Genomic DNA, 24,970 nt, shown 5'->3' with positions numbered 1-24,970 from the left:
ACCGCTCCTGATACAGCATGAACAACCTCTCCTCTTCCTTCTCCTCCTGAGCTACTCAACATAAAGACAACGAGGATGAAGACCTTTATGATGTTCTACTTCCACTTAATAAATATTAGGTTGGAGCAAAAGTAATTGCGCGTTTTGCCATTACTTTTATATATTTATTTTATTATTATTATTTTTTGGAGTCTCCAGCATGTTGCCCATGCTGGAGTGCAGTGGTGTGATCTCTGCTCTCTTCAACCTCTACCTCCCGCATTCAAGTGATTGTCCTGCCTCAGCCTCCCCAGTAACTGAGACTACAGGCATGCACCAGCATGCCTGGCTTTTTTTTTTTTTTTTTTTTTTTTTGAGATGGAGTTCCACTCTTGTTCCCCAGGCTGGAGTGCAATGGCACGATGTCAGCTCACTGCAACTTCCACCTCCTGGGCTCAAGCGATTCTCCTGCCTTAGCCTCCCGAGTAGCTGGGATTACAGGCACCTGTACCACGCCCAGCTAATTTTTGTATTTTTAGTGGAGATGGGGTTTCACCACGTTGGCCAGGCTGGTCTTGAACTCCTGACCTCAAGTGATCCGTTTGCCTCGGCCTCCCAAAGTGCTGGGATTACAGGCATGAGCCACCGCACCCAGCCACACCTGGTTAATTTTTGTATTTTTAGTAGAGACGGGGTTTTACCATGTTGGCCAGGCTGGTCTCAAACTCCTGACTTCAGGTGATCCGCCCACCTCACCCACCTTGCAATTACTTTTAATGGCAAAACACACAATTACGTTTGCACAAACTGAATAGTAAATATATTTTCTTTTCCTTATAATATTCTTAATAACATTTTCTGTTCTCTAGCTTATTGTAAGAATACAGTATATAATACATATAGCATATAAAATATGTGTTAATTGACTGTTTATGTTATTGGTAAGGCTTCCAGTCAACAGTAGGCTATCAGTAGTTAAGTTTTGGGGAAGTCAAATGTTACACACAAATTTTTGACTGTGCAAGGGACCAGTGCCCCGACCCCCACATTGTTCAACGGTCAACTATAAACAAACATGCCTGAGTCATAGCTCCCTTAAATCATTCCTTTTACGAAGAAGGATGCTGATGGTGTGTCTGGAAGAAGGTCAAAGCAGAAGAGAGTCAAACTTTGGCTTTTGGGTTTTCGAAAGCTAAAATTCTATATTTTCTTCAGCAGAAAAGAATACCAGAAGATACACATTCTAATTGTTTTCACAATGGACAAAAGAAACAGTGGTTGAAATTAATGACAGGCTGAAACAAAGTCCTACTTTCAGAAGCACAGAGAAGACCTAATGCAGTCACTTCATAACTCAGAGAACATTCTTCTGCACAAACTTATCAACTGCTGCCTAAGTTCCTCACTGCATCCCCTGCCACCTGCATGCACAAACCACCACTTCCCTGACTACAGAATGTACCTCTTCTCTATGGGAAGTGGAGTGGAACCCAGACATTGGTGTCTCTTGTGTAGTATCTCCCCTTCCCTGCAGTATCTGGATCTATCAACAAGCAAAGGGATCCATTCCAAAAGCAGTGCTACAGCCAACACCCCCAGAGGGCCTCATCACTAGGCTTTTTGATGTTCCAGTAACGTATCAGCTAGAAGCAACTGAACTCTAGGTCAGTCCTTACTTTCTGCAAGAGACCCTGTGTGTGGTAGAAAAGGTGCTAGCTGAGAAGCTATGCATGAATCCTAGCTCTGCCATTGTCTAGCTATGCTCATTCAGACACTCAAAATGTACTAAGAACCTACTACGGGCCAGACATCCTGCTGGGCATTATGATATAAAGGTGTCAAGACACAAAAGGTGCCTGCTGTTATAGAGCTAAAACTCAAAGAACACTTCCATTGCCCCATTGTGCTAAATGATGGTGCCTACACCAAGTCATCTCTGAGGTTCTTTTTGACTATAAGGTGCTACAGTTTTACAATCTGAGATACAGCACTGGTTGGCTACAATATCTGTGTGGTCTTTGGCATAGCCTCCCTGGGCTTTAGTTTCCTTATCTATAAAGCAAACAGGTTCTATTTGGAAATGTCTCCCTTTACCTTATGCAGCCACAGTGGGAGGTTTCCAGACTCGCTCTGCAGTGAGTTCTTCTGCTGAACAGCCGCCCAGCAATATGAATCCACAAAGGCGGCCTGACGCCAGGAGAAAGAACTTGGAGAGAAACAGCTTATCTGTGTACCTAAGAAGCAAAACAGATAGTTTCCAATGAAAACACAGCTTACCTGGACCCTTGTCCCCATCTCACATGTTTTTAGTTTTGTCTAAGTTAGGGAGCACCAGGACAGGAGGTGGAGACATTAGGACAGAACTAAAAACAAACACCCAAGTTCATATTAAAACAAAAGATCACAGAGTGGTTTTGGCCAACACTGGTCATGATAGCAGCTTGGCCTCAGTTGGGGAAAAATTCTTAAAAGAAGTAGAACTACCATACAAAGAAAAAGGAAGCAGGAAAAGAACCAGAACCCAAAATTCATGAGGCAAGCATGGAGAGAGCTGGTTTAGTTTGGAGTAAGGATTGAGAAAAAGGAAAGGTTATGTGGGAGGGTCAGTGAGGCACCTGAATGCGGAAAATTGGACTAAAAAAACAAGTTCTTATAGAACAAAGAAGCAAAGAACTATTAGCCTGAGGAAGAGAAAGCTGAAGGGAACATTGGTAATAGAACACTGGATGGGAAATCAGTGGTTTTCTACCTCCTGTAACACTAAAGAAGAAACAGGCCCAAACTGCAGCCCAACTGGTTTACATTTGGAAGGGAAATGCTCATGACCGCAAACCTCCCAACAGCAGATGGGCGCTAGATGGGGAATGGGAAGACCTGGATCCTGGTGGGGCTCTGCCGTTCACTCGCTCTTCTGGGAAGGGACTCGGTTTTCTCCTCTGCAAACTGAAAATTACATCTCTCTGCAGATGCTACCGTCACATCTGTAAAACCTACCATCTGGAAGACTCTTTGTGCTCCTGACACACACAGGCCATGGAGGGAAACTGACCAATAGGATCGTAAGGCTCAGGCAGGGCTGTGTCCTCCCCTTCCCACCAGTAGCACAGGGGCTGGCGCTAGGCCTTGCCTGGCCCAGCCCTGATCCCCTGTCCCCACCTGGCACATTCAAAGGTGTGTGTGTCACAGGCATAGGGGTCAGAGCTAAGGCTCCATGACAGGCACACTCTCTTCCACATCCAACACAGCCTGGGAGTGTGCTCAGTGACTGGGCTCTGACATGAGTCATATTTAAATTTGACTCTGCCACTCTCAGCAGGGTGAGTCACAGCTGGTAAGTCATTAACTTCCCAAAGCCTGGGATCTCTAAAATAGGAATGACATTAATACTGTATCCACATTACAGATTTGTTGTGGTGAATACAAAAATTTTAAAAAACCACAAAAAACAAAAAACAAAACTTGCTGCAGCACTTGCTAGGGTGCCTGGTTCCCAGAAGTTGCTGAATTAGTGTTACGTTTTTCTAGATGAAGCAACAAGCAGATTCTCATATTGCCTTAAAGACTGGGATGTGCCTACCATTCTCCCTTCCCACCCTATGGAGCAGTGATAGGGACAGTGGGAAGTTACCGAGCTGGATTTCCCTAATCCCTGGCACATAAAAGGCCTCGACACTCATCTTTGCCTGGGGAGGGGGTGGCCTTTATGCTTATGGTACAAGAGAGAAGTGATGGAGATGTTTTCAGGAGAGTATATTCTTGTGGTAGGAGTGGTATGCGGCAAAGCCCTGAGCACTTCTTCCCCATCAGGGGCCTGTGCACCCACAGCCATCAAGAAAGGACTTCTCAGCAAGAGGCTTTACAGGAAATCATCATGAAAAGTCACAAACATCAGCAAGTGTTCTATAATGGGGTAGTTCTTGCCATTCAAGAATGGCTTAAATATGAGTGGGGGACAGGTAAGATATTTCAAGGTCCCTTCTGACTGTCTTATCCCATTAAACTTAAGTTCTTAGATTTTATAAAAAGATGAGTAGTCGGGACAGCACAGGACTTGGCACTAAGCTCACACGGTTCCCGCATCAGTGTGAAATGCTTCCTAAGCCAACCACATACCAAGGCTTATGAGGGCAACAGTAAATAGCCGAGGAGACAGATAGTCCTCAGGTTACAATCAGATGGTTTCTGGCAAGGATGTTGATAAGCTGCTTGCTTGGGAATATCTGTCCAAGTACTCACTCATGAAAATGAATAATGCTGTTATGATTTCATGAAAGCCTGCCTGGCCCAGAATGTTCCTTAGGCAAAGTCCTCATTGTGCAAGTATCCAACATTTATTAACATTCTTTCTATAGGAAAGAGTGCTTCAAGCTCTATCTTGGGATTTCGAGGACCTCCCCCTCAAGGCAGCAGTAGAAACTCCTGGAGCAGAAATAACTACACTTTTTATACTAAAGCTTTTGCAAAAGAGGAAGAAGGAAAATAGAGAGAGGAGGGCAGAAACATGTGAAGCTCTTAAGAAATGGTCTTCATCTGGAATGGAAAGTCAGAAGAAAAGGCAGTGGCCAACTCATATTCACTAGACACCAACCAGCCCTTTAAATCATTACCTCATTTAAGCCTCACAACCAAATGGAGAGACACATCATTATTTTCCTTTTCCCCTGGAGTAAACCAAAGCTCCAAGTAGTTCAGTAATCCCCTACCCAAGCTAGTGAATGGTAGCAGCATTCATTTAAATCTGTATCCAACTCCCAGTTTCTCTCAGCACTCCTCTCTAAGCCAGTCACCCCTGCAAGGCCACCCTGGAGGAGCTCCTGGGGACCAGGGCTTTGTTGGAATGGGTGTGGTCTAAGTAGGTGGCTCCTCCAAGTGGCCAGGAAGGGGACAGCTTCCTGGGAAGGGTCAAGGGCATTTCTAGAAAAAGAAACACATCAATCCCCAGGTATTGGGTATTCCCAGGCCAGAAATGGGAAACCAAGTCAAAGATGTCAAGAGTCAGGCAGGGAGGGGCAGGCAACAAATAGGGAGTGAAGAGCAGGAGTGAAGAGGGGGGCAAAGCAGGAGGGTACAGGGGACCAGCACAGCCGGGCTCTGAGCCCACACCTTCACCCAGGCTGCCTAAAGGCACCTAAAGGCAAGGGGTCAGGGTGATCAGCTGCTGCCAGGGGGCTGGGGGCCAGGAAGCTTGGGACAGGGACCATCCGGATTCATTTTTTCAAATGTATTTCCACATCCTCTATCTCACTTACTCTTCAAGATAATATTGGGAGGTAAACACATTAGATCTTCGTGTGTTTTCCAAGTAGTCTGAGTCAGGAAGGCTTCCAGTCTCTCCCTTCTCCACCTGTTTAAGCTGTTGCCAAGTTATTCATCCTAGAGCTCAGTTCTATCTTGCCACTCCTGGGGCTCAACATTTTTCAGTGGTTCCCTACTGCCTGGGTTACAAATCCAAATCAATGCTCCAATCCAACTCAATGAAGGCTGTGGCTTGTATAGGCCTGATACGCACTCAGATCTATGCCTTACATGATCCCCTCTGCCCGGAGGCCCTCTTGCCAGAACCTGCTTGTTAAGTCAATGCCCCATACACACCATCTTCCTCAATGGCTCATCTTTCAAAGCTCTGCTTAGGCATCACCCTCTTCACAAAGCTTCCTCCCCACTGACTTCCCACAGTGCTTTTCTGCACATCTTTAAATCAGAGATGTGCAGAAAATCACTTTGAACCATGTCACATAGACATATATGTCTTATCTCCTCTAGTACTACATCAAGGTTTTACAGGCAAGACATATTCTGTCTCTGAACTTCATGCACGATTGTGTACCAAGTAACATCTGTCTGGTGCTTTGAAAGTTTCAAAGTACTATCATAAATACTATCTCAATTAATGTTAAAGTATCCCCCAAAGATATCACTGTCCAACTTGATAGCTGAGAAAAGAGTCCCATGAGATCCCCAGCCACAGCCCCATGCTCTGCTCCACTGTGTGTCAGCTTAACAAGTGTGTGCTATAATTTCTAGGGAACAGATTTTGCAAGACATGCACTGCCTTTTATTACTGTACAGGAAAGAAAGAAAGGAGTTTCAGGTTTATGCCAAGAACAACAAAGAATACTACTTCCACTTGGCTGAGAGTGCAGAGGCAGCTGTGGGCTTTACATTTATGTACGTCTGCCCAAATATAATAAAAGATCACCAGGAGAAAACGTGTGCTCACAAGGCCCAGAGGAAGTAGCCACAACATCCATTAAATAATGTCTGTGGCAATCTATGCCACAGACATCTCCCCATCCACCCTCTTCCAGGTGCTTTGACCTGGAGCATAGGGTGCTGGTCACACCTTCTGCCTGAGCAGCAGCACAGGTGGCTCTTGGTGTAGCCTAGACCTGTACCTATAAATGATTAGAAAGTAACATAGCCTAAAGAAAAATAGGACGGGGCTGGGGTGAGCAAGCCAGAGGTTTCTCAAAGACACCACAGCGGGATGGCTCTCCATTCTTGTTCCACTTCAGCAGGAGGGCTTTGGCTTACTTTTGCTATGATCTATGCCCCCCATTTTTTTTGTTCCTCTCCTTTAACATGCTTTCTTTCATTCTCATGCATTAATAACACGGGGTTAGATCCTGCTCCTAGGCAGGAGAAGGGAACTAACCCTTGCTGTGTACTTTCACCCCTATTTTAAAGCTGAGGAAAGTGAGGTGTGAGGCACAGTGATCTTGTGGCTAGTAGGTTGTGAAGCTGGGATATCAACTCAGCTCTCTCTACCTTCTAAACACAAGAAAGAGGAGGTGAAAGGCATAAATTATTAAAGAAAATCAGGTCAGCAATGGAGGGATGAGAAGGAGGGAGCCAGGAGAGAAAATCCTGGGGTTGTTCTGGAGGCTCAAAGGGAAAACAGAGAATATGATGATGATTATATCAAGTACAATCATTAGCATATACACATGATTTTAAAAGTCTGCAAAATGATTTTAATTTACAAAACAAAAAATTGGTTTAATTCACCTTAATGTAAATTATAGACACACATACCCCATACATATGGGATCCAAGTAGATTATATTACAACCCATAAAGCACCAGACTTGAAAGGTCTGGCTATATTTTAAGGTTGCCAAAAGATCTGAAAACTATTATAAATTCTCAGTGAGAACAATCATACAAAGAGGACCCTGAATGTGTGGTATAGAGAAGAGATGGACAGTGGTCAGCTCTGAAAACAAACCCAGAACAGCAACAAGCACTCAGAAGGATGAAACAGGTCTGAATTTGTTTAAAGTACCTCTGATCCCAACATACTAAGACCAAATGACGTTTGCCCCGAAGGGTATTCTTGCCCAATACTTATAGTTCTCAACTATCATAAAATACAATAATGTTACAAGAATCTCAGAATAACTTCTCTTACTAAAAACAAGCCAAATTCCTCTCCTTTCACCTTTCCAGCAGAGTTCAATCCAAACCCATCTTTAGCTTCAAACACATGAAATTAAATATATTCTGGATGTCCCAAATTGTCCATTACTGCCTTCACTTTTCCTCTGTGGGAACTGACTCTGAGGCACATGCATGTTTTAAACCAGTGAGAAAATATAAGTACCCTCCGCAGCCCAAACTAAAAAATGGAATTGAAATACTTCTTTTTTTTTTCCTTTAAACCACATTGGTTCACCAGGTCTTTCTTTCCCACAGCTAAGCCTGGCTTTTAAAGAGAACACATCAGGGCTAACACCTGCTCCTTAACTAAAGCTGAGCATCATCAAATGTTTCCTTTTAAATGAATTACAAGAAGCCCCAGATGCTTCCCTCCCCAACCCTGTTGAATAGATCAACAAATAACTCTGGGGCATTTTAGAATGAATGGTTTGCCCCTGTGAGTCCAACATATCAGACACGGCACTGTCAAGACAGCACTGCCCTCACCAGATGGAGGGAAGAATTAATAGTCTGTACCTGCCAAACGCGTGGTCCAGGGTGTGACCACTCAACCCCACAGCCAAAGAGAGCAAACGACCACACTGCTGGGCCTCAGAAGCGAACCTGCGAGGCTTATCTCATTTAATTGGGAATGACGGTGTGAACAACGCAGCCCGCTAAGTGCAGGAACAGAAACGAGAAGGAGGCTGGGCTGGAGATGGCAGCCACAAGCAACCACGAAGACAGGATGACACCCACAAGAATAGACAGACAAGAAAACTAAGTAGCAGTTTGAGGGGTTTCCTCCCTGTGTTACCAAGTCCAGTCCCTCGCACACCCACAAGGTCTAAACCACACAAAAAACCCATATAATTCCAATGTAAATGTCACCACCGTTGGGTGGAAAAAAAGTTCATGACCTGGGTACCAGGGAAAAAAGGCATCAGAAGAACTCAATGTTATATTAAGATGAAAGTACTGGATGTATTTAAATATATATATTTTACTTTTGTCATCAGATTACAGATCATAAATACAGATTTTCAAACATACAGAAAATAATGTAACAGACACCTAAGAGTTTAAAGCAATACTGACATTTTGCTCTATTTACCTCATCTTTTTAAAATTAAATATTTTATTTTGAAAATTTTTTCAGACCTACCAAAAGATTACAAGACTATTACAATGAAATCTGATATACCCAGCACTTAGATTCAACCAGTGTTAACACTCTGCCATACACCCTCTCTCTCTATGCATATGTAATATATCCTTTACTTTTCTGAACCACTTGAGAGTTAGTTGCAGAGATCATGACCCTTTACTCTCAAAAGTGTGTGTCTTCTAAAACAAGGACATTCTCTTTAAATAATCTAATGCAATTACTAAAGTTCTTAAAATACCAGATACAAGCAATTATCTATAGTCAGATCTCCCAAACGAGCCTTTATAGCAACTGTTTTTATCCAAGCAGGATCCAGTCCTGCCCTACACATTGCATTAGTTGTCCTATCTCTGTAGTCACCTTATCCTGGAACTTTCTCTGTCTTTCTCTGTCATTTGCGACCCTAATGTGTGTGGCGAGCACCACCTGTTTAATGCAATGCTCTTCATTTTGGGTCTGTCTGATTGTTTCTCCAAACTCCAATCCAGATTCTGCATTGCTGGCAGGAATCCCGAGGAAGGGCTGTGGGTCCTCAGGACAGCACCCTGGGAGCATTGGATGACCTTTCCCCCATAACTGGGTGACATCAGCTATGGTGGGCACTTAGTCAAGGTGCTGTCTGCTAGGTCTCTTCTGCCGTAAAAGTACCTTTCCCCCTGTGCAATGATAAGTGGTCTGTGGAGGGATCCTCGCAGACAGGGTCAATATTGTGTCCCAGAACACACTTTCACCCAGTGGTGAATCAAATACTTTAAATGTGGTTGCAAAATAAGTATTTTTTTCCAACTTGATTTGCTCCTTCTACATGTATTAGTTGCAATGGATTAAGAAGAGCTTTCTCTTGATGTTTTAGTATCAATATGGACTCACGTAATCCTTTGTTATTCAATATTTTATAATCCATTACTGTTATTCACTCTGATGTTCAAATGGTTCCTATCAAACTAGCTCCTGTGTCCTTCGACATGTTCCCCTCACTTCCTGAGCAGTCCCATGGATCCTGGTACAAAATGTTCTGGGCTTGTCGTGTACTTTCTGTTTCCACTCTGCAACTGGCCATTTCTGCAAAGAGCTCTGGGTTCCTTTTGGTGGGTAAAGAAATTTTAAAACCATTATTTGGGTGCTCGATGTGCTCCTTGTTACTAAGATGCCATTGTTCCTAGGCCCTTCAGCAGAAACTAGAAAAGAAATCTTTTATAAAAAATTGTAAACTGAGATGGAAACTTTTACTTCTAATCCACTACCACTGGGTTCTTCTTCATCTTCCCCCATCCCATGTTTGTTCTTTCTTCTTTCACAGTGAGAATCCTGGCTCCCAACAGTATCTATAGTTATTCATTTACTCAATCCCAAATTGTACACAAAATAATTTCAGAATTCTTAAAGCAAAGGTAGTTTCTGATTTTTGTTTTAAACGGTTTAGTCTGGACACTATGTCAACAACTATCTGGGGTCAAGAACAGAAGCAGAGACCAGACAGGAATCTATTGCAATAACTCAGGAGATGGTATGAAGACACAGTCACAGCACATGTCTGCAAGGAATCTCTTCTATCAGACAGGAGTCTATTGCAATAACTCAGGAGATGGTATGAAGATACAGTCACAGCACATGTCTGCAAGGAATCTCTTCTATCACTTCTAGGTCCCAGCCTGGTACAGGCCGAAGATTTTGGTTCCATGAAATGACCATGAATGCAAAAAGCTAGATGGAAGGAAGAAAAGAAAACCAAATATCTCTGCTATACAACTATTGATATGTTCACAAACGTGTTCTGCAAAGTCATGAAAATAACAGTGCTTCTGGAGCATATAGGTTTGGGGCAGATCACTCAAAAATCTATGCAATTTTTTTTTTAAACCAACAGCACTAGAATCCTGATAAAAACATGCTTGCACAATTAAGGGGTGTATAAAGAAAGGTTGAGGCTGCCAAGTTACACATATAAGGACTAAATGCACAAAGAGCAGAGAGCACTGTATAACAGCATTTCTAAGATGGAACACATGGTCAAACAAAGCCAAGGGGAAAGCGGGGCATCACGTACACGCTATAGTCCTCTTTGGCTTGCTTCATCCACATGTTGTTACTTGATGGCACAAATCATTCACATGTTGGAAAAAATCACATATAACCAATGTGATTAGTTACACTGATATGATATTATGTTGATATCATTTCCCCTATGTACTGATCAGACATATGAGCTCCTTTCCATCACAGAATCAGGGGGAGACGGTATTTACTGAATACTACTATAAGACAGGAATTAGATTCTCTCATTCAACCTAGTAAAAGAAACCTGTGAGCTAGCTATCATTATACCCATTTTACAGAGGAGAAATAAAGGCTCAGAGAGGTTAAGTAAAGTAAGACAGCTAATACTTGGTCAAGTTGCAATTCAGCCCTGAGTGTGTGGTCATACTCTTTCCCCAACACCTATGACACCCTGAGGATGAATGGCCAGGGAGGAGAGAAGGTGTAGACAGGCCATGGGGGCTGGGTGGAGTGGAGAAGGATGGGCACTGTGGAATGCCAGGCCAGCCCGTAACACAAGCAGCAGCAAGAAAGGGCCAGCACCAATCTCCCCAGAAACCTGGTCCCAAGCTCTAGGCCCAAGTTCATTAAAAACCACAGAGCTGACAAGACTAGCCACCTGCAGTCAATGGCTGGAGTGTGAGAACCCCACCCAGAGCGCCTAAGGCTACTCTGTGTGGAGTCAGAAAGACTGCTGACAGGGTGGAGGGGACTGGGCACCAGGTGGAGTTCACCTGGTGGAGACAGAAGCTGGACCCATGGAAGGAAAGGGCCAGATCAAAAAAACGACATCATCAAAAATGTCACAACAGGAATGTGACATGTGAGAGCTGGGAAGTGAATCCTTGCAGCAACCCCAGACTGGTCACACATTCACTAGAGGAAATGTGCTTGGTCTTGGTTTTTGCATTGTAAGAAATGAATGATGGAAAAAAATGGGGGAGGGAGAAGAAGAGGGATTGACTTCAGAAAAATGTTAAAGGAACAGACTATTTAAGGCCAAGGGGCAGCTTTAATAGACTTCTTCAAGTAGAAGAAGGGTTAGAACAAAATTACTCTTCAGCTGGTCTTCACTGACACAAAGGCCTAATGTGCATGAAACAAGTAGAAATCCAGTTAGATATGGGTGAGGGGGACTGGGCACCGTGGGTCACCCCTATAATGCCAGCGCTTTGGGAGGACTGCTTGAGGCCATGAGTTTGAGATCAGTCTGGGCAATAAAGTGAGACCCCGTCTCCACAAAAAATTTAAAAATTAGCTAGGCATGGTGGCGTGCGCCTGTGGTCCCACCTACATGGGAGTCTGAGGCAGGAGGATCACTTGAGCCCCAGAGGTCAAGGCTGCAGTGAGCCGTGTTCACATCACTACACTCCAGTCTGGGCAATATAGAGAGACACTGTCTCAAAAAAAAAAAAAAAAAAAAAAAAGATATGGAGGAGAGACTTTTAGCTTAAAGGGGAAAAGTTAGGTAAGTCTTCTATAAATAGAGGTTCTCTGGAGTCTTTATTCCTGAATGTTGCTTTAAAAAAGATTCTATTATATTCAATAGACATTCGGTTTTCTCTTTTACTTCCCAGCAACTTACTTAACCTCTCTGAGGTTTTCTTATTAGTAAAACCTCACAGAATTCCCAGGAGGATTAAATAAAATGTCTGCTATAGTACCAGCACACAGTTAAGAATTCAGTAAATGGGAACTAGTATTTTTATTTCTTTGTCAGGCAACATGGTAAGCACTGGAGATAGAAGAATGGACGGCTCCCTTGTCGCATCCTCTATTACTTTCTTCCGTGCGCTTATCATGAATTTCATATTTATTTGTTTACCCATCTGTCTTATCCTCTACAATACTAGAGCAAACACATCATGAAAGCAGGCCTCCTTGGATAACTGGGATCTTAGATTTAAAGGGGCCACAGCCTGAAACTAGATCCAACTTCATTAAGTCCTTCTGCATCATCTCTCCCTCAAAGATGCCTTTTAAAAGCTGGGTTTTGTAGTTCTTGCGATGAAGAAACCCTTTTGTTAGGACAAGGCCTTGAGTGTTTAAATTCAGTACTGAAACAAAGATTAGTGACTCTGGCAACATGAAAAGGACTTACAATGACTGTTACTATTATGTAGACCACTGGTCATGAGATCTCTTTGCAAACAAGGGCATTCTAAATAGACAAAAACTCATGACAGATGCAGATGCTAGAGTGGCAAACGCTTTTTCAAGGAACCTCAAAAAAGAAAAGGGACATCCACACTTTTTCATCAGAGCTGGGTATTTAATGCCACATGGCCTTTATACCAGGAGCACGCCCTCCCCAGGGCTCCATTCTTCCCGTTTCTACACGGGGCAACAGAGCACATGTATTCTCCCTAAGGCACTCAGCTCAACTGTGTGGCGCTTAACCCAAAAAGCATTCACTGGGCTCCTATTATGTACATGGTACCATATGCAATGCAAGAGATTCAAAGATAAAGAAGACATGGTCTCAGCCCTCCAAGGGCTTACAGTCCAGTGGAGGCAGCCAAGGATATAAACCACCAATTATTGTAGATGAAAACAAATCACATAAGGGTAATGACTGAACCATGACAAATGTTCATACTCAAAGGAGGAGAGAAGGGAACCTAGGCTTGGAAAACAGCACAAGAAAACACTGAGTCCTTAAAGCTGACAGCCCATTTAAGACAGGAAGCAGACCACTGTGTCTGGAGCACACAGTCAAGCTGGGGTCAGATAAAGGACATCCTGGGGTGACAGACTGGGAAGTCCAGACTTAAATTTATGAGTAAAGGCAAGGAGGGCTTGGTAGGTGAGGGTGAGGAGCTGTGTTTTGTGTTTTCAAGTCCCCAGTGGTACTATAATCCATACACCCATGTTCCTAATGACCAGCTGAGGCTGCAGTGCTGAACTGAGGGTGAGGTTGGTGGTGGCGCTTAACAGACTAGGCACCCTCCCCAGCAGGAATCCAAGGGGTGGGGAAGATAATCCCAGGGCGGCAGAGCCGGAGACCCAGGACAAACCAGCAGCTTCTGAGCTGGGCTGTGAGCTTGCCCCACGCAGTCCTGTGTCCCGCAGACACACGACAGGAAGGGGCAGAGAGCACATAGCAGTGCCTGAGAACCCAGGCTCTGGAAAGAGCAATGCACTCTAGCCCCACTCTGTGTGCCCCAGACACATTCCCCAACCCCAGCAGCCCCAGGTCGTCACCTGTCAAAGGGCCAAAACGGGATTAGGGGATGTTTAGCAGCTAACCTGTGCTGAGTGCTTCCTACGTACCAGACACCGTTCCAGTGCTTCGAGCGCTAATTTATTTAATTCTCACCCTGTGACACAGGTGAGAATTCTATTACTGCCCCATTTACTGACAAGGAGGCTAGGCACTGAGAAATTCTGTAACTTGTCCAAGGTCTCACAGTCAATGTGTGCCATGCCAGAATTGGAACCCAGGAAGTCTGGCTTTATAACTCATGCCTTCATCACTATTCACATTTCCTAATAAATAATATTTGCTAGTTGACTAAATGTAAACAGCAAACAGAGGGCTCAGAAGTGAAACAACTAGGGTTTTTTAAAAAAAACATTTTAGCTTAAAAAAATTAATTAAAAAATAGTTAAGATGGATTTCAGAAGGAAGGGGTATTTCATAAGCCAAGGAAAACAAGCGGAGACCTGTCAGTCTCTCTAGGATCAAACATCCCAGGCCAAAGAAAAAGGTGGGCACTGGGGAGGGAGGGGGCAGTCACCAGACACCGCCAAGTGTCACAGTGAGCCCAGAAATGTGTGTCTCATGAAATCCCAGTGTAAATAGGGAACTACAAGCTAAAACAATGAGATGGCATTTTAACCATTAAGATTGGCAAATTTAAAACTCTGAAAGTATTAAACATTGGTAAAGAAGTGGGGTGGGGTTGGCCTATATTGGTGATGGGAGTGTAAACTGGTATTCTGGAAGGCAGTTGAAAGTGCCTTTTAAATTTAAAATGTGCACAACTTTTGTCCCTCTGATTTCAAACCCCACTAGAACAACGGTTCTCAAAATGTGGTCTGGAAACCCTGAAACCTGAGACCTTTTCAGGAGGTTCACGACATTAAAACTATGTTCATGATACTACGTTGTTACTTGCCTTTCTACTCTCGTTCTCTCATGAGTGTATGCAGTGCAGTTTTGGGGGCTACTGATGTGGGATATTACAACATAATGAATGAGAATCCAGAATCCAGTCATCTACTATGAAATGAAATATTAAGTAGATTTTCAAAAATAGAAAATAATGCTATTCTTATTACTGTTTTTGTTTTATAATTATTTTTCATAAAAATATGTTATACCTGAACATGTAATAGGTTTACTTTAAATCAATTAATAAATATTTTTAAATCTGTCAGTTTTAATTTCTAATATGATAAATACCAATAGACAACAAAATCTCTTTGGAATTCTCAAGAAATTTTAAGGGTGTAAAGGGGTCCTAAGACCAAAATGTTTGAGAACCACGGCTCTAGAGAAACATTCTGCACAAAGAAGCACATGCAAGGATGTTCATTAAACCACTGTTTGTAGTAGGAAAAAGTGGAATGAACATACTAGCCCATAAACAGACGGTTAAATGAATTGAGGTATAGTCACATGATGGAAAATTGTGGCACATTTAAAAAGATGAGGCAGATCTGCATGCACTAACATGAAGATATCTCTGGGACATATTAAAGATAAATGAGCAAACTGCAAAAAAATGAGCACTGTAAAAGAATATGCACTAAACAGGAACAGTAGTTACCTCTGGGGAAGAAACTGAGATTGAGGTGTGTCCGTAAAAAAGGGCAGGGCTTTAATGTTTCCTCTTACTGTCTGAACTTTGACATATATAGACATTTGGCAAATTAAAATTAACCTGGAAAACTCCCTCCACTGCCACACCAGCAGTAAGGTGAGGGGACCTGCTGGGGCTGATGCAGTGAGCACCCCAGGACAGCCATGGGGTACCCATGAATGGGCCTGTCTCATTAGCTGAAGCACCAAGTCCATGTATAGCCTATTTATCCTTCATACTGAAATATTCACCACTTTCTGAACCGATCTGGAAGTTGTAATCTTTTTCAAAGCATTTCTACTCTATTTAGCCCATCCATTATTTATTACAGCTTCCCACAATTACAAGAACAGCAGTAGTAGAACTTCTGACCAACCAGCTATAAATTGAGGATTCCTACAACCCCTTCCTATGGTTCATTCATTTGCTAGAGTGACTTACAAACTAAGGCAAACCCTTTACTTACTATTGGCAATTTACGAAAAAGGATCTTTTAAAGGATACAAATGAACAGACAGGTAAAGAGATACACAGAGCGAGGTTCAGAAGTGTCCTGAGTGAAGGAGCTTCTGTCCCCATGGAGTTGGGATGCACAACCCTCCCAGTGTGGATGTAACGTGGATGCCCTCGGAACCCTCTCCCTGGGTTTCTATGCAGGCATGGTTGATTAGATCATGAGCCACCAGTGATCAACTCAGGCTTCAGGCCCTCTCCCCTCCCGTGAGGTCAGGGGTTGGGGCTGAGAGTCTCAACCCTCTAATCACATGGTTGGTTCCCTTGGCAACAAGCCTGGCTCACAAGGCTATCCAGGAGACCACTGCCATCAGTGACCTCATCAGCAGAGTGCTGGGAAACCAAAGACCAAATAAATATTTATTATATATCAAAATAGTGTTCCTCATAACTACAATATTTTAAAAGGTCCAATAGTGAGATAGCCTGACAAGTTTCCAGTAAGGATCCTGCTGATAATGATGCTCTTCCTATAATTCAAGAGCCTTTTAAATATCTGATATATTATGATAAATTAATCTGCTAAGGCGATGTGACAATTGGTGCCAAGCAAGTCACTCACTTAGATTGCTGAGCTTCAGTTTCCCTGTCATGATTCTAATATTTTATAACTTTAATTTACCTAGGTATCTACTCACATCTAAAAACAAGCCAGTATGAAAGCAGTGACAAAATGGATGGTCTGGTATTTTCATGAAAATTAATAGACCAGTGGAACAATATAAACAGCCCAAAAATAGGCTCACTTACTTGAGTTGACTATATGATTGGGAAATCATCAAGGATCAATGAATAAGGAACGGGTTCCTCAATAAATGACAATGGGGGGATTATCAGCTAGAGTCTTGACTTATAGCACCAAAAGAACAAAACAGACTGTAGAGGTAAATGTTCAAATAAAATCATTAAAGATCATTTTAAAAAACTGATAGACCTAAGGATGGGCTATGACAGTCTAATCATAACGCAACTGAAGAAATAATTAAAAGATGGGTAGTTTTGATGACTTAAAATAACTTCTGCTTATCAAAACTTATACTGTAAAGGTTACTGAGGGATGGCTGTCAGGGGAAATGGGGATGGTTAATGGGCATAAAAATAGAAAGAATGAATAAGATCCAGTATTTGATGGCACAATAGAGTGACTGTAGTCAATAATAATTTAATTTTACATTTTAAGATAACTGAAAGAGTACAACTGGATTGTTTGTAACGAAGGATAAATACTTGAGGTGATGGATACCCAATTTCTCCTGATGTGATTATTACACATTGTATGCCCGTGTCAAAATATCTCACATACGCCATGAATATATACCTTTACATACCCACAAAAATTAAAAATTAAAAAACAAAAATGCTTAACATAAACAGAATTCAAAGGAAACGGACAACCGGAAAAGAAAATACAATGAAGGCTAGCTAGAAAATATTTGAAACATAGAAATAGTTAATAAAACCCATTGAGAAACCAACATCGCCTTGGAAAAATAAGCAAAAGATAAGAACAGACAATTCACAGAATTATATAAATGGAAAAAAATACATACGAAAAAACATTCAATGCCGTAACTGAATAAATGCGACTTAAAACAATGGCACACCTTTGTTCACCTATTAAGCTGTGGACGATAATCCACTAACTTTTGCCAGCTGTGGGGAAAGCCACTCCTTCAGCTGCGGGGAGAAGTATCCATTGGGGGTCTATCCAGAGGGCAACCCAACCACACCAGTCAAATCTTAAAAATGTCTACGTATACTTTGACCTTGTAATTAGAATTATACAATCACTTGAAATACTGAGATCTTTAGAGAGGTGGTTTATTATGTACAGGAGTGTTCTTCACAATGCTATTTATATTACAAAAATTGTGAAACAGTTAAATTTTGACATGTGCACAACATTCCATGTCACTGCCAACAAAAAAATCATGTACAACAATTTAGGAACATGGTAACATGGCCTTGACTTAGTGTTTGGTTTTTCAAAACTTTTTAAAAGTTACTGTATATATATATATATATATATCTATCCTGGGGGAAAACAGACCAAGATAGAATAGTAGTTATCCCTGGTAGTATTATAGATTTACTGCTATTTTCTCTTCTGTATTTTCCATATTTTCTACAGTAAGTTTTATCTTTATAATCATATAATATACATATATAAATATTTATATTTTAAAAAGGAGTGTGAGCTTTATAGAGAATTTATTAAAAAACAACAGCGTCCCCTCCCCACCACCCCTTTCACCCCCCACAGAACCAGGTGTGCCTGGTACCAAGCAGATGGTAGATTCTCTTTAGGCCCCCTTCTCCCCAAGTAACTAATGTCTCCCTGCTGCCCCCAGAAACCCCACAGCATGCAGCAGGGCCTGCCTCGCCCAGAGTTCCTAGCTTAGCCAGGGCAAATGCCCCCAAATTGCCTCCCTTTCTCCACTTTGGACCAAGCTCTCGCTGCCTCAGTTAGGGGTTTGACAAGGAAGCAATCCAAGAAAGCAACCAGCTGCAGAAAAATGGTGTTTGCATGGTTTTTTAAAGGGATGTTGCTAATCCAAACCTAGAGTCCATGAAGGTCCTAAGGCCTATTTTCAGGTTTTATCTATTTGTCTATATATTTTGAGAAGGAGTCTCGCTCTGTCGCCAGGCTGGAGTACAGTGGCATGATCTCAGCTCACTGCAACCTCTGCCTCCCGGGTTCAAGCGATTCTCCTGTCTCAGCCTCCCAAGTAGCTGGGACTACAGGCATGCGCCACCACGCCCAGCTAATTTTTGTATTTTTAGTAGAGACGGAGTTTCATCATTTGGCCAGGATGGTCTCTATCTCTTGACCTCATGATCCGCTCGCCTTGGCCTCCCAAAGTGCTGGGATTACAGGTGTGAACCACTAGAAATGTGTAGCACCTTCCCCCCATTCTCTCTTGCTCCTGCTCCTGCCATATAAGACGTGCCTGCTCCCTGTTTGCCTTCCGCCATGACCGTGTTTCCCGAGGCCTCCCCAGAAGCCAAGCAGAAGCCACTAGGTTTCCTGTACAGCCCGCAAAACCATGAGCCACATAAACCTTTCTTTATAAATAACCCAGTCTCTGGTATTTCTTCATAGCAATGTGAGAGCCGCCTAATACTTCTATGTATCAAGTTTTTTCTTTTTTTTTTGAGACAGAGTCTCGCTCTGTCGCCCAGGCTGGAGTGCAGTGGCGCGATCTCGGCTCACTGCAAGCTCCGCCTCCCGGGTTCACGCCATTCTCCTGCCTCAGCCTCCCGAGTAGCTGGGACTACAGGCGCCCGCCACCACACCTGGCTAATTTTTTGTAGTTTTAGTAGAGACAGGGTTTCACCGTGGTCTCGATCTCCTGACCTTGTGATCCGCCCACGTCGGCCTCCCAAAGTGCTGGGATTACAAGCATGAGTCACCGCGCCCGGCGCCCGGCCGATATGTATCAAGTTTTAAGGACACATGGTCCCTGCCCTAAATGAACTTACAGTATTCAACAAATAAGTATGCAAGTAATTACCTAACTTCAAGTTATGGTAAATGTTAGGAAGGAAACTTACAGTGTTAGGAGAACATGTATCATGAAGTTCTACTTAAAGTTGCAATTCTACCCCCTGAAGGAGGCCCTTTCTTTCTTAAAACCAAGAGCACATCAAAATGCTTCTTCCAAACTTCTAATGCAGTCACATTTTGAGGGAGTCAGAGCTGGATAGTGTACAGGGCAGTGGTTTTTTTTTTTCTTCCACTTATTTCAAATAGGAACGCAGGAATGCAAAACTATTCGGAAAATGATTTCATCCTTCTGGAAACTGATACTGCTGCGACTAGTCTCCTTTCCTTTTAATGCTGGGAGGAGAGAAATATTTACGAAGATTTTCATGCAAACAAGCTTTATGTGTGAGTAGAAATTTTGAAAGAAAGTAAATGTCCATCATTAGGGGACTGCTTAGATGAATTGTAAGTATATTCTAAGCTATGAAATACTGTTCTATTATAAAACAGTGAGGTGACACCTATGTACTGGCACGGAAAGCTCTCCAAACATACTAAGTGAGAAAAAGCAAGCCACTATGGTATGACTCGATTTGTTTTAAAAAATAAAATAAGGTGTACACGTTATGCTAATGCAGACAAAGTACAGCAATAAGGCTGCACAAAGTGTCCACCTACCTTCAGCACATAGTGAAAGAGATTTATGAATCCTTTACCATGATAATGTATTTAGCTACTACTTGTACAAGAAAAATATTAACAAAGTAAAACATGTATCCAACAGTAGACTCTCTGGACAGCATGCATCCTTCTGGAGGGGTTAGGAGTCTCTCTTGGCTCTTTGGTTTAGTGTGAGTTGAAGATGTTCTATTATAGGACCTATGCCATGAGACCCTAAATATTGGCCCACTCTGATAGACAACCCTGAAAAGAATCAATCTGCTTTGCCAGCTGGTACATGCTAAAAAGCAGCCTGAAGATATTCCCAAAGACAGGTCTAAATTCAGCCACAACAGAGCAGATAACTTAAGCCACCCAGCTGCTGACTCAGTTGCAGGAAATGAAAGGGGAACTCCAAGCAAACTATATTGGAAGCAGCTGCAGTTATATCTATCCTTTGACTCACTGGGGCTGGCCCAATGCCTGCCCTGTAATGATAGCAAAAGAGCAGTGCTAACTCAGAAAGACTAAGTCCTTCTCTACCCAGAACGGTGGCTGCCCACTAAGAGGTCAGTGGGGGAGGGAGGCAGGGTCCCCGGCTGACCAGACACCCTTTCCCTAGTAGACTACTGGCTGCCCCAGCTCCCCACCTGGTCCAGCCAGCCAGAAACATCCTGGCAGGAGACACGGGCTCTCCTTCCCAGGGGATATGTGCCACATGAGGCACCAGGGAATCAAAGCAGCCCCTGACGCCTCAGGCCTTGTACAGCCCTAAGCGCAGGGCACAGGAGGCCCTGTCAAAAGACCCCTTGAACATGAATCCCATTCAGAGTCTGGTCTGTTGATAGTTTTGTCTTCAACTAGGCTGCTGTAAGAAAATCCCACAGACTGGGTGGCTTAAACAACAGTTATTTTCTCACAGTCTGGGAAGTTCAAGATCAAGGTACCAGCAGATTCAGTGTCTGGTGAGAGCTCTTTTCCTAGTTTGCAGATGGCCCCCTTCTCCCAGCGTGCTCACACACCTTTCCTTGTGGCCGCACTTGTGGAGAGAGGAAGAGGGAAGAAGAGAGGAAGGGGGGTAGTGGGAGAGAGAGGGAAAGAGGGAGAGAGGGAGGAAGGGGAGGAGGAAGAGGGAGGGGGGAGAGGAAGAGGGAGGGGGGAGAGAAAGAGGGATTTCTTCTTTTTCTAAGGGCATCCCATCATGAAGGTCCCACTCTCATAATCTCATCCAAACCTAATTACCTCCCAAAGGGATCTCCAATTAGCATCACATTGGGGATCAGGACTTCGACATATGAATTTTGCGGTTGGGAGACACAAACATTCAGTCCATAACTGCAGCACACTAAGGGAATTCATAACTTTAGAGAAATACTTCTAGAATTTCAGAGCTTGAAGGTCACGTCATGCAATCATGCTTATATTCTACACAAAGCTGTCGCCCAGCCATTTCCTAAACCTCTCCCCCCATCAATGAAATGTGCAGCACTTCTAGAGGCATCTGAGAGTAGATGTGTTAGAAATGAAGGGCCTCGAGGCACTGTCTCTCAGCAGCTTGCACAAGGTGACACCCATAGGGTACCCAAGCCACACAGATCACACTCATCCTTCTTCCACAGTACACCATTCTGCACTCTGAACACAGATTCTTCCTCATCACAAAAATAACATAAAAAAGAATCTGAGGCACACGCAATATAACCTGAGCTTATAAATCAAGTGGGACAACTTACCTATCATGACGATGTGCATCCTTTACTGCTATCATCAGAGGCAGGTGTCTGGGAGGTGGCCAGGACAGGCCTGACCCAGGACAGCACTTGTATCATTAAATGGCACTCAGAGGGCGCACTTCCAAGCAACTGGGACCCTTATCCAGAACACTCCATCCATTCCCTCAGCACAGCCACTCTGGGAGAGTTCCCTAGTGTGCTCTGGCACTTCCTTCACTAAATTCCTATGGAGCACTTGTTGAGGGCAAGACATGATGGAAGACAAGAGGAAGGAAAAATGAGGGCTGGTGAAACCACTGATTCTCCCTTCTCTGGCTCCCACCACACAGCCTTTCTAGCCCAAACTCACAATTAAATTTAAACTGTCTTTTGCTGTGTGTCACTTATTTTCCCCCTACCCAGCTGAATCTCAGAGGAGGCACACCTGCAGTATTTCAGAAAGGCTGACTAGAAGTATCAGGCCTAACCAGACAGGTGCACATTTTAGTTCTTACATTCAATCCTTACTATCTCACTGTCCAAAAGCCTTCAAAATGCTCCCAGGCACAACTCAGAAGAGTCTCCTTGCCACTCCCTCAGGAGGGTTTCTGCTTGTAATTCTCACTATCACAGGGCACATCTGGACCAATGAGTGGCTGCCGCAAAGACTACCAAAGTTGCCTCCACCTTGACCATGGCACCAGCCTTGCCATGCCCCTCCAGACCACATCACTTCTGCAGTGACCCTCAACCTGTGATTGTGGGCAGCCAGACCAAGATCTGGTGAATGAGCAAGGCAGAGTCCCTTCTGCTCTCTGTCCCCAACACAGTCCCCACCAGCCCAGGCAGCCCCACACCAGTGCCTACCATGTAGGACCTGTGTGAACTGCTGTGGGAGGGAAGGGGCCAGAACCTCTGAGGAGTGGACGCTTCACCTGCAGCCACCATGCTGGCACCCAGCAGGGCTTGATAAAGGTCAGCCTGCTGCCATGCCCATGGGTCTCTGTGGCCCAGGCAGGCTCAGTCCTTCTTTTCTGAGAGGAGCCCAGTGGGCTGAACTACTAAGAGAAAAGGCCAAAGACTAAACGGAAGCCTTTAATATGAAGCCAAGTATTTTATCATATGAGGACATTCCCTCTCTCTAACCTACAACACTCCCACCCCCACAGAGAACCTGCTCTTAAATCTAAAGCACAATCCATGCACATTTCTTGATTTAATAGATTTTCTTTAAAGTAAAAAATCATTTATTTAAAGGAAAAATCGCCACAAAGTTTCAACTTGAATCCTATTTTATCAAACAACAGTTGACAGAAAATTTAATTTTTGGAAAGTAACTGGAAAATATAATTTATTTTACGCTTGAGGGGATTTTATATCAAAAGAGATGAATTCTTATATATACTAGTTTATCATACAGGTGGAAAAAGGAAAAACATGTAATTACAGCTGATTTTCTGGTTTCTAATTTTATACACACACACACCACCCCCCCAACACAAACAGGAAAACAATGGGATTTGCTATGCCTTCTTTCATGTGGAGCCCCTGGACCCTTACTTTGGCTCCCACCTCTCCATGTGACGGTGCCACTAAAGCTCCAGCGGCCACATGTTGTCTCACACATCTCAGCTTCAGCCAACACTGCTCCACACACTTGGAATCCTGCCTCCGGGGCCAACTCTGCCCTGAAACTCTCACTGTTCATGAGTCAGAAGAAACTCCTCCTTCTGCCTTTCCACAGCATCAGGCTTTAGTACACACTTCTGACACTGCCCAGGTTCCATGAATCCTGCATTAGGAGGGTTATGCGTTCAACTTCTCTACTAGACGGTGCTTCCGGAGGAAAGATTCTTATGTCCTACGTGTGTCTGACACCCCATTGCCAAGGTACAGCATCATGCACATAACAATCAATTAGCAAGGTCTGATGATGCCAAAAGCTATCACCTTTAATTCACAACAAATGTTTATAGAGTAGTTTCAATCTCCATGCAAAACATGCATAGACAGGTTATAAAGCTCTGTGTTAAGTTCAACAAAAGAGTATTCCAAGCACCAGAGAGGGAAGCAGTAATTATCAACAGAGGAAGGATGAAGCCATGTTTTAAGTCTGCAGGCCTTATCTCAGTGTCTTCCCGGGGCCTGAGTTCACTGGCCAATATGGTGGGCAAAGTGCCAGCTCCATTTCAATTAGTTCATTCTCCCTTTATTGCTGTTCTTTTTTTTGGTTTGTTTTTGGCTGAGTGCATACTACTAACTACACAAAATTAAATGCTGCATGACATGATCCCTCCCACTGTACCAACTCCATGTATTAATCTATGTACCTCTCCCCTCTTCTCAAAAGCCCTTCTTCTGGTTTTATCTAAATGTATACCTAATCTAATAGGTCTTCCCTGGTCCTGTTAGCTTCATCCCACATGTCTGTCCTTCCTTGGAACTCCTGAAAACACTTCAGAAAACATGGGAGTCTGCTCGACAGCTCCTCACCCAAGTGCCTGCCAACCTTCACCAGCCTGGAGCTCATAGCTCAACACCTGGCTGGGTGCTGAATTACACACAGCTGAATGACTTACCTGCTAACAGATACGTTCTAGTGCCCAACTGCATAGTAAACTGCCACAGGGCAGGGAGAGGGCAGGGCAAGAACAAGGTCTCAAAATCCTTTCCCATCTCCCTCAGCACACAACAGTGCTATGCACACAGCATGAGCTCAAACTCTTGCTAGTTAAAACCACTCCCAATACCCCAAAAATACCTCTCAGACAGCCCACCAATTTAGACATATCTAAGGCATTACAGGTACAGGTGCCTTAGGAGTCCCTCTAGTACGTGCGCTAGAGGTGGAGATTGGTCACAGAGGGTGACTAACTCCTCCCTCCTGCCTTTCTGTCCCAACCAGGTACCCAAGACTTGCACCTCCAAGACAGGGATCATGCCTCTTTTACTCCCGGGTCCTTGGAGGTCAGCACCGAGTTCAGCACACAGCCAGTACTGAAGGAGGAATTGACCGAAGGGAGAGATTATCGCCAGGACTCATGCTACTTGGTGGTTTTGCTTTCAGCTGGAAGCCTCTATTCACTGTCAAATGGAAACTTAAAGAACATCCCGATGACTATGCCTGCGCAAAGAGCAGGAAAACTAAAAACTATTTTCCACAATGAATTTGACAACTTCCTGCCAA

At 43.5% G+C, this 24,970-nt stretch overlaps 1 protein-coding gene across 1 annotated transcript in view; it reads right to left on the bottom strand.

The window, feature by feature from the left end:
* The window catches only part of PANX1 (pannexin 1), a 57,541-nt gene that overhangs the window by 28,725 nt on the left and 3,846 nt on the right, over positions 1–24,970 (bottom strand). The window contains exon 2 of the mRNA XM_522150.8: positions 2,074–2,213. Coding sequence (XP_522150.2) covers positions 2,074–2,213 — 140 coding nt within the window. The remainder of the gene's footprint in view (positions 1–2,073; positions 2,214–24,970) is intronic.

Source organism: Pan troglodytes, chromosome 9, assembly GCF_028858775.2.
Source record: "Pan troglodytes isolate AG18354 chromosome 9, NHGRI_mPanTro3-v2.0_pri, whole genome shotgun sequence".
Taxonomy (NCBI): domain Eukaryota; kingdom Metazoa; phylum Chordata; class Mammalia; order Primates; family Hominidae; genus Pan; species Pan troglodytes.
This window is presented reverse-complemented; position numbering and strand designations above follow the sequence as displayed.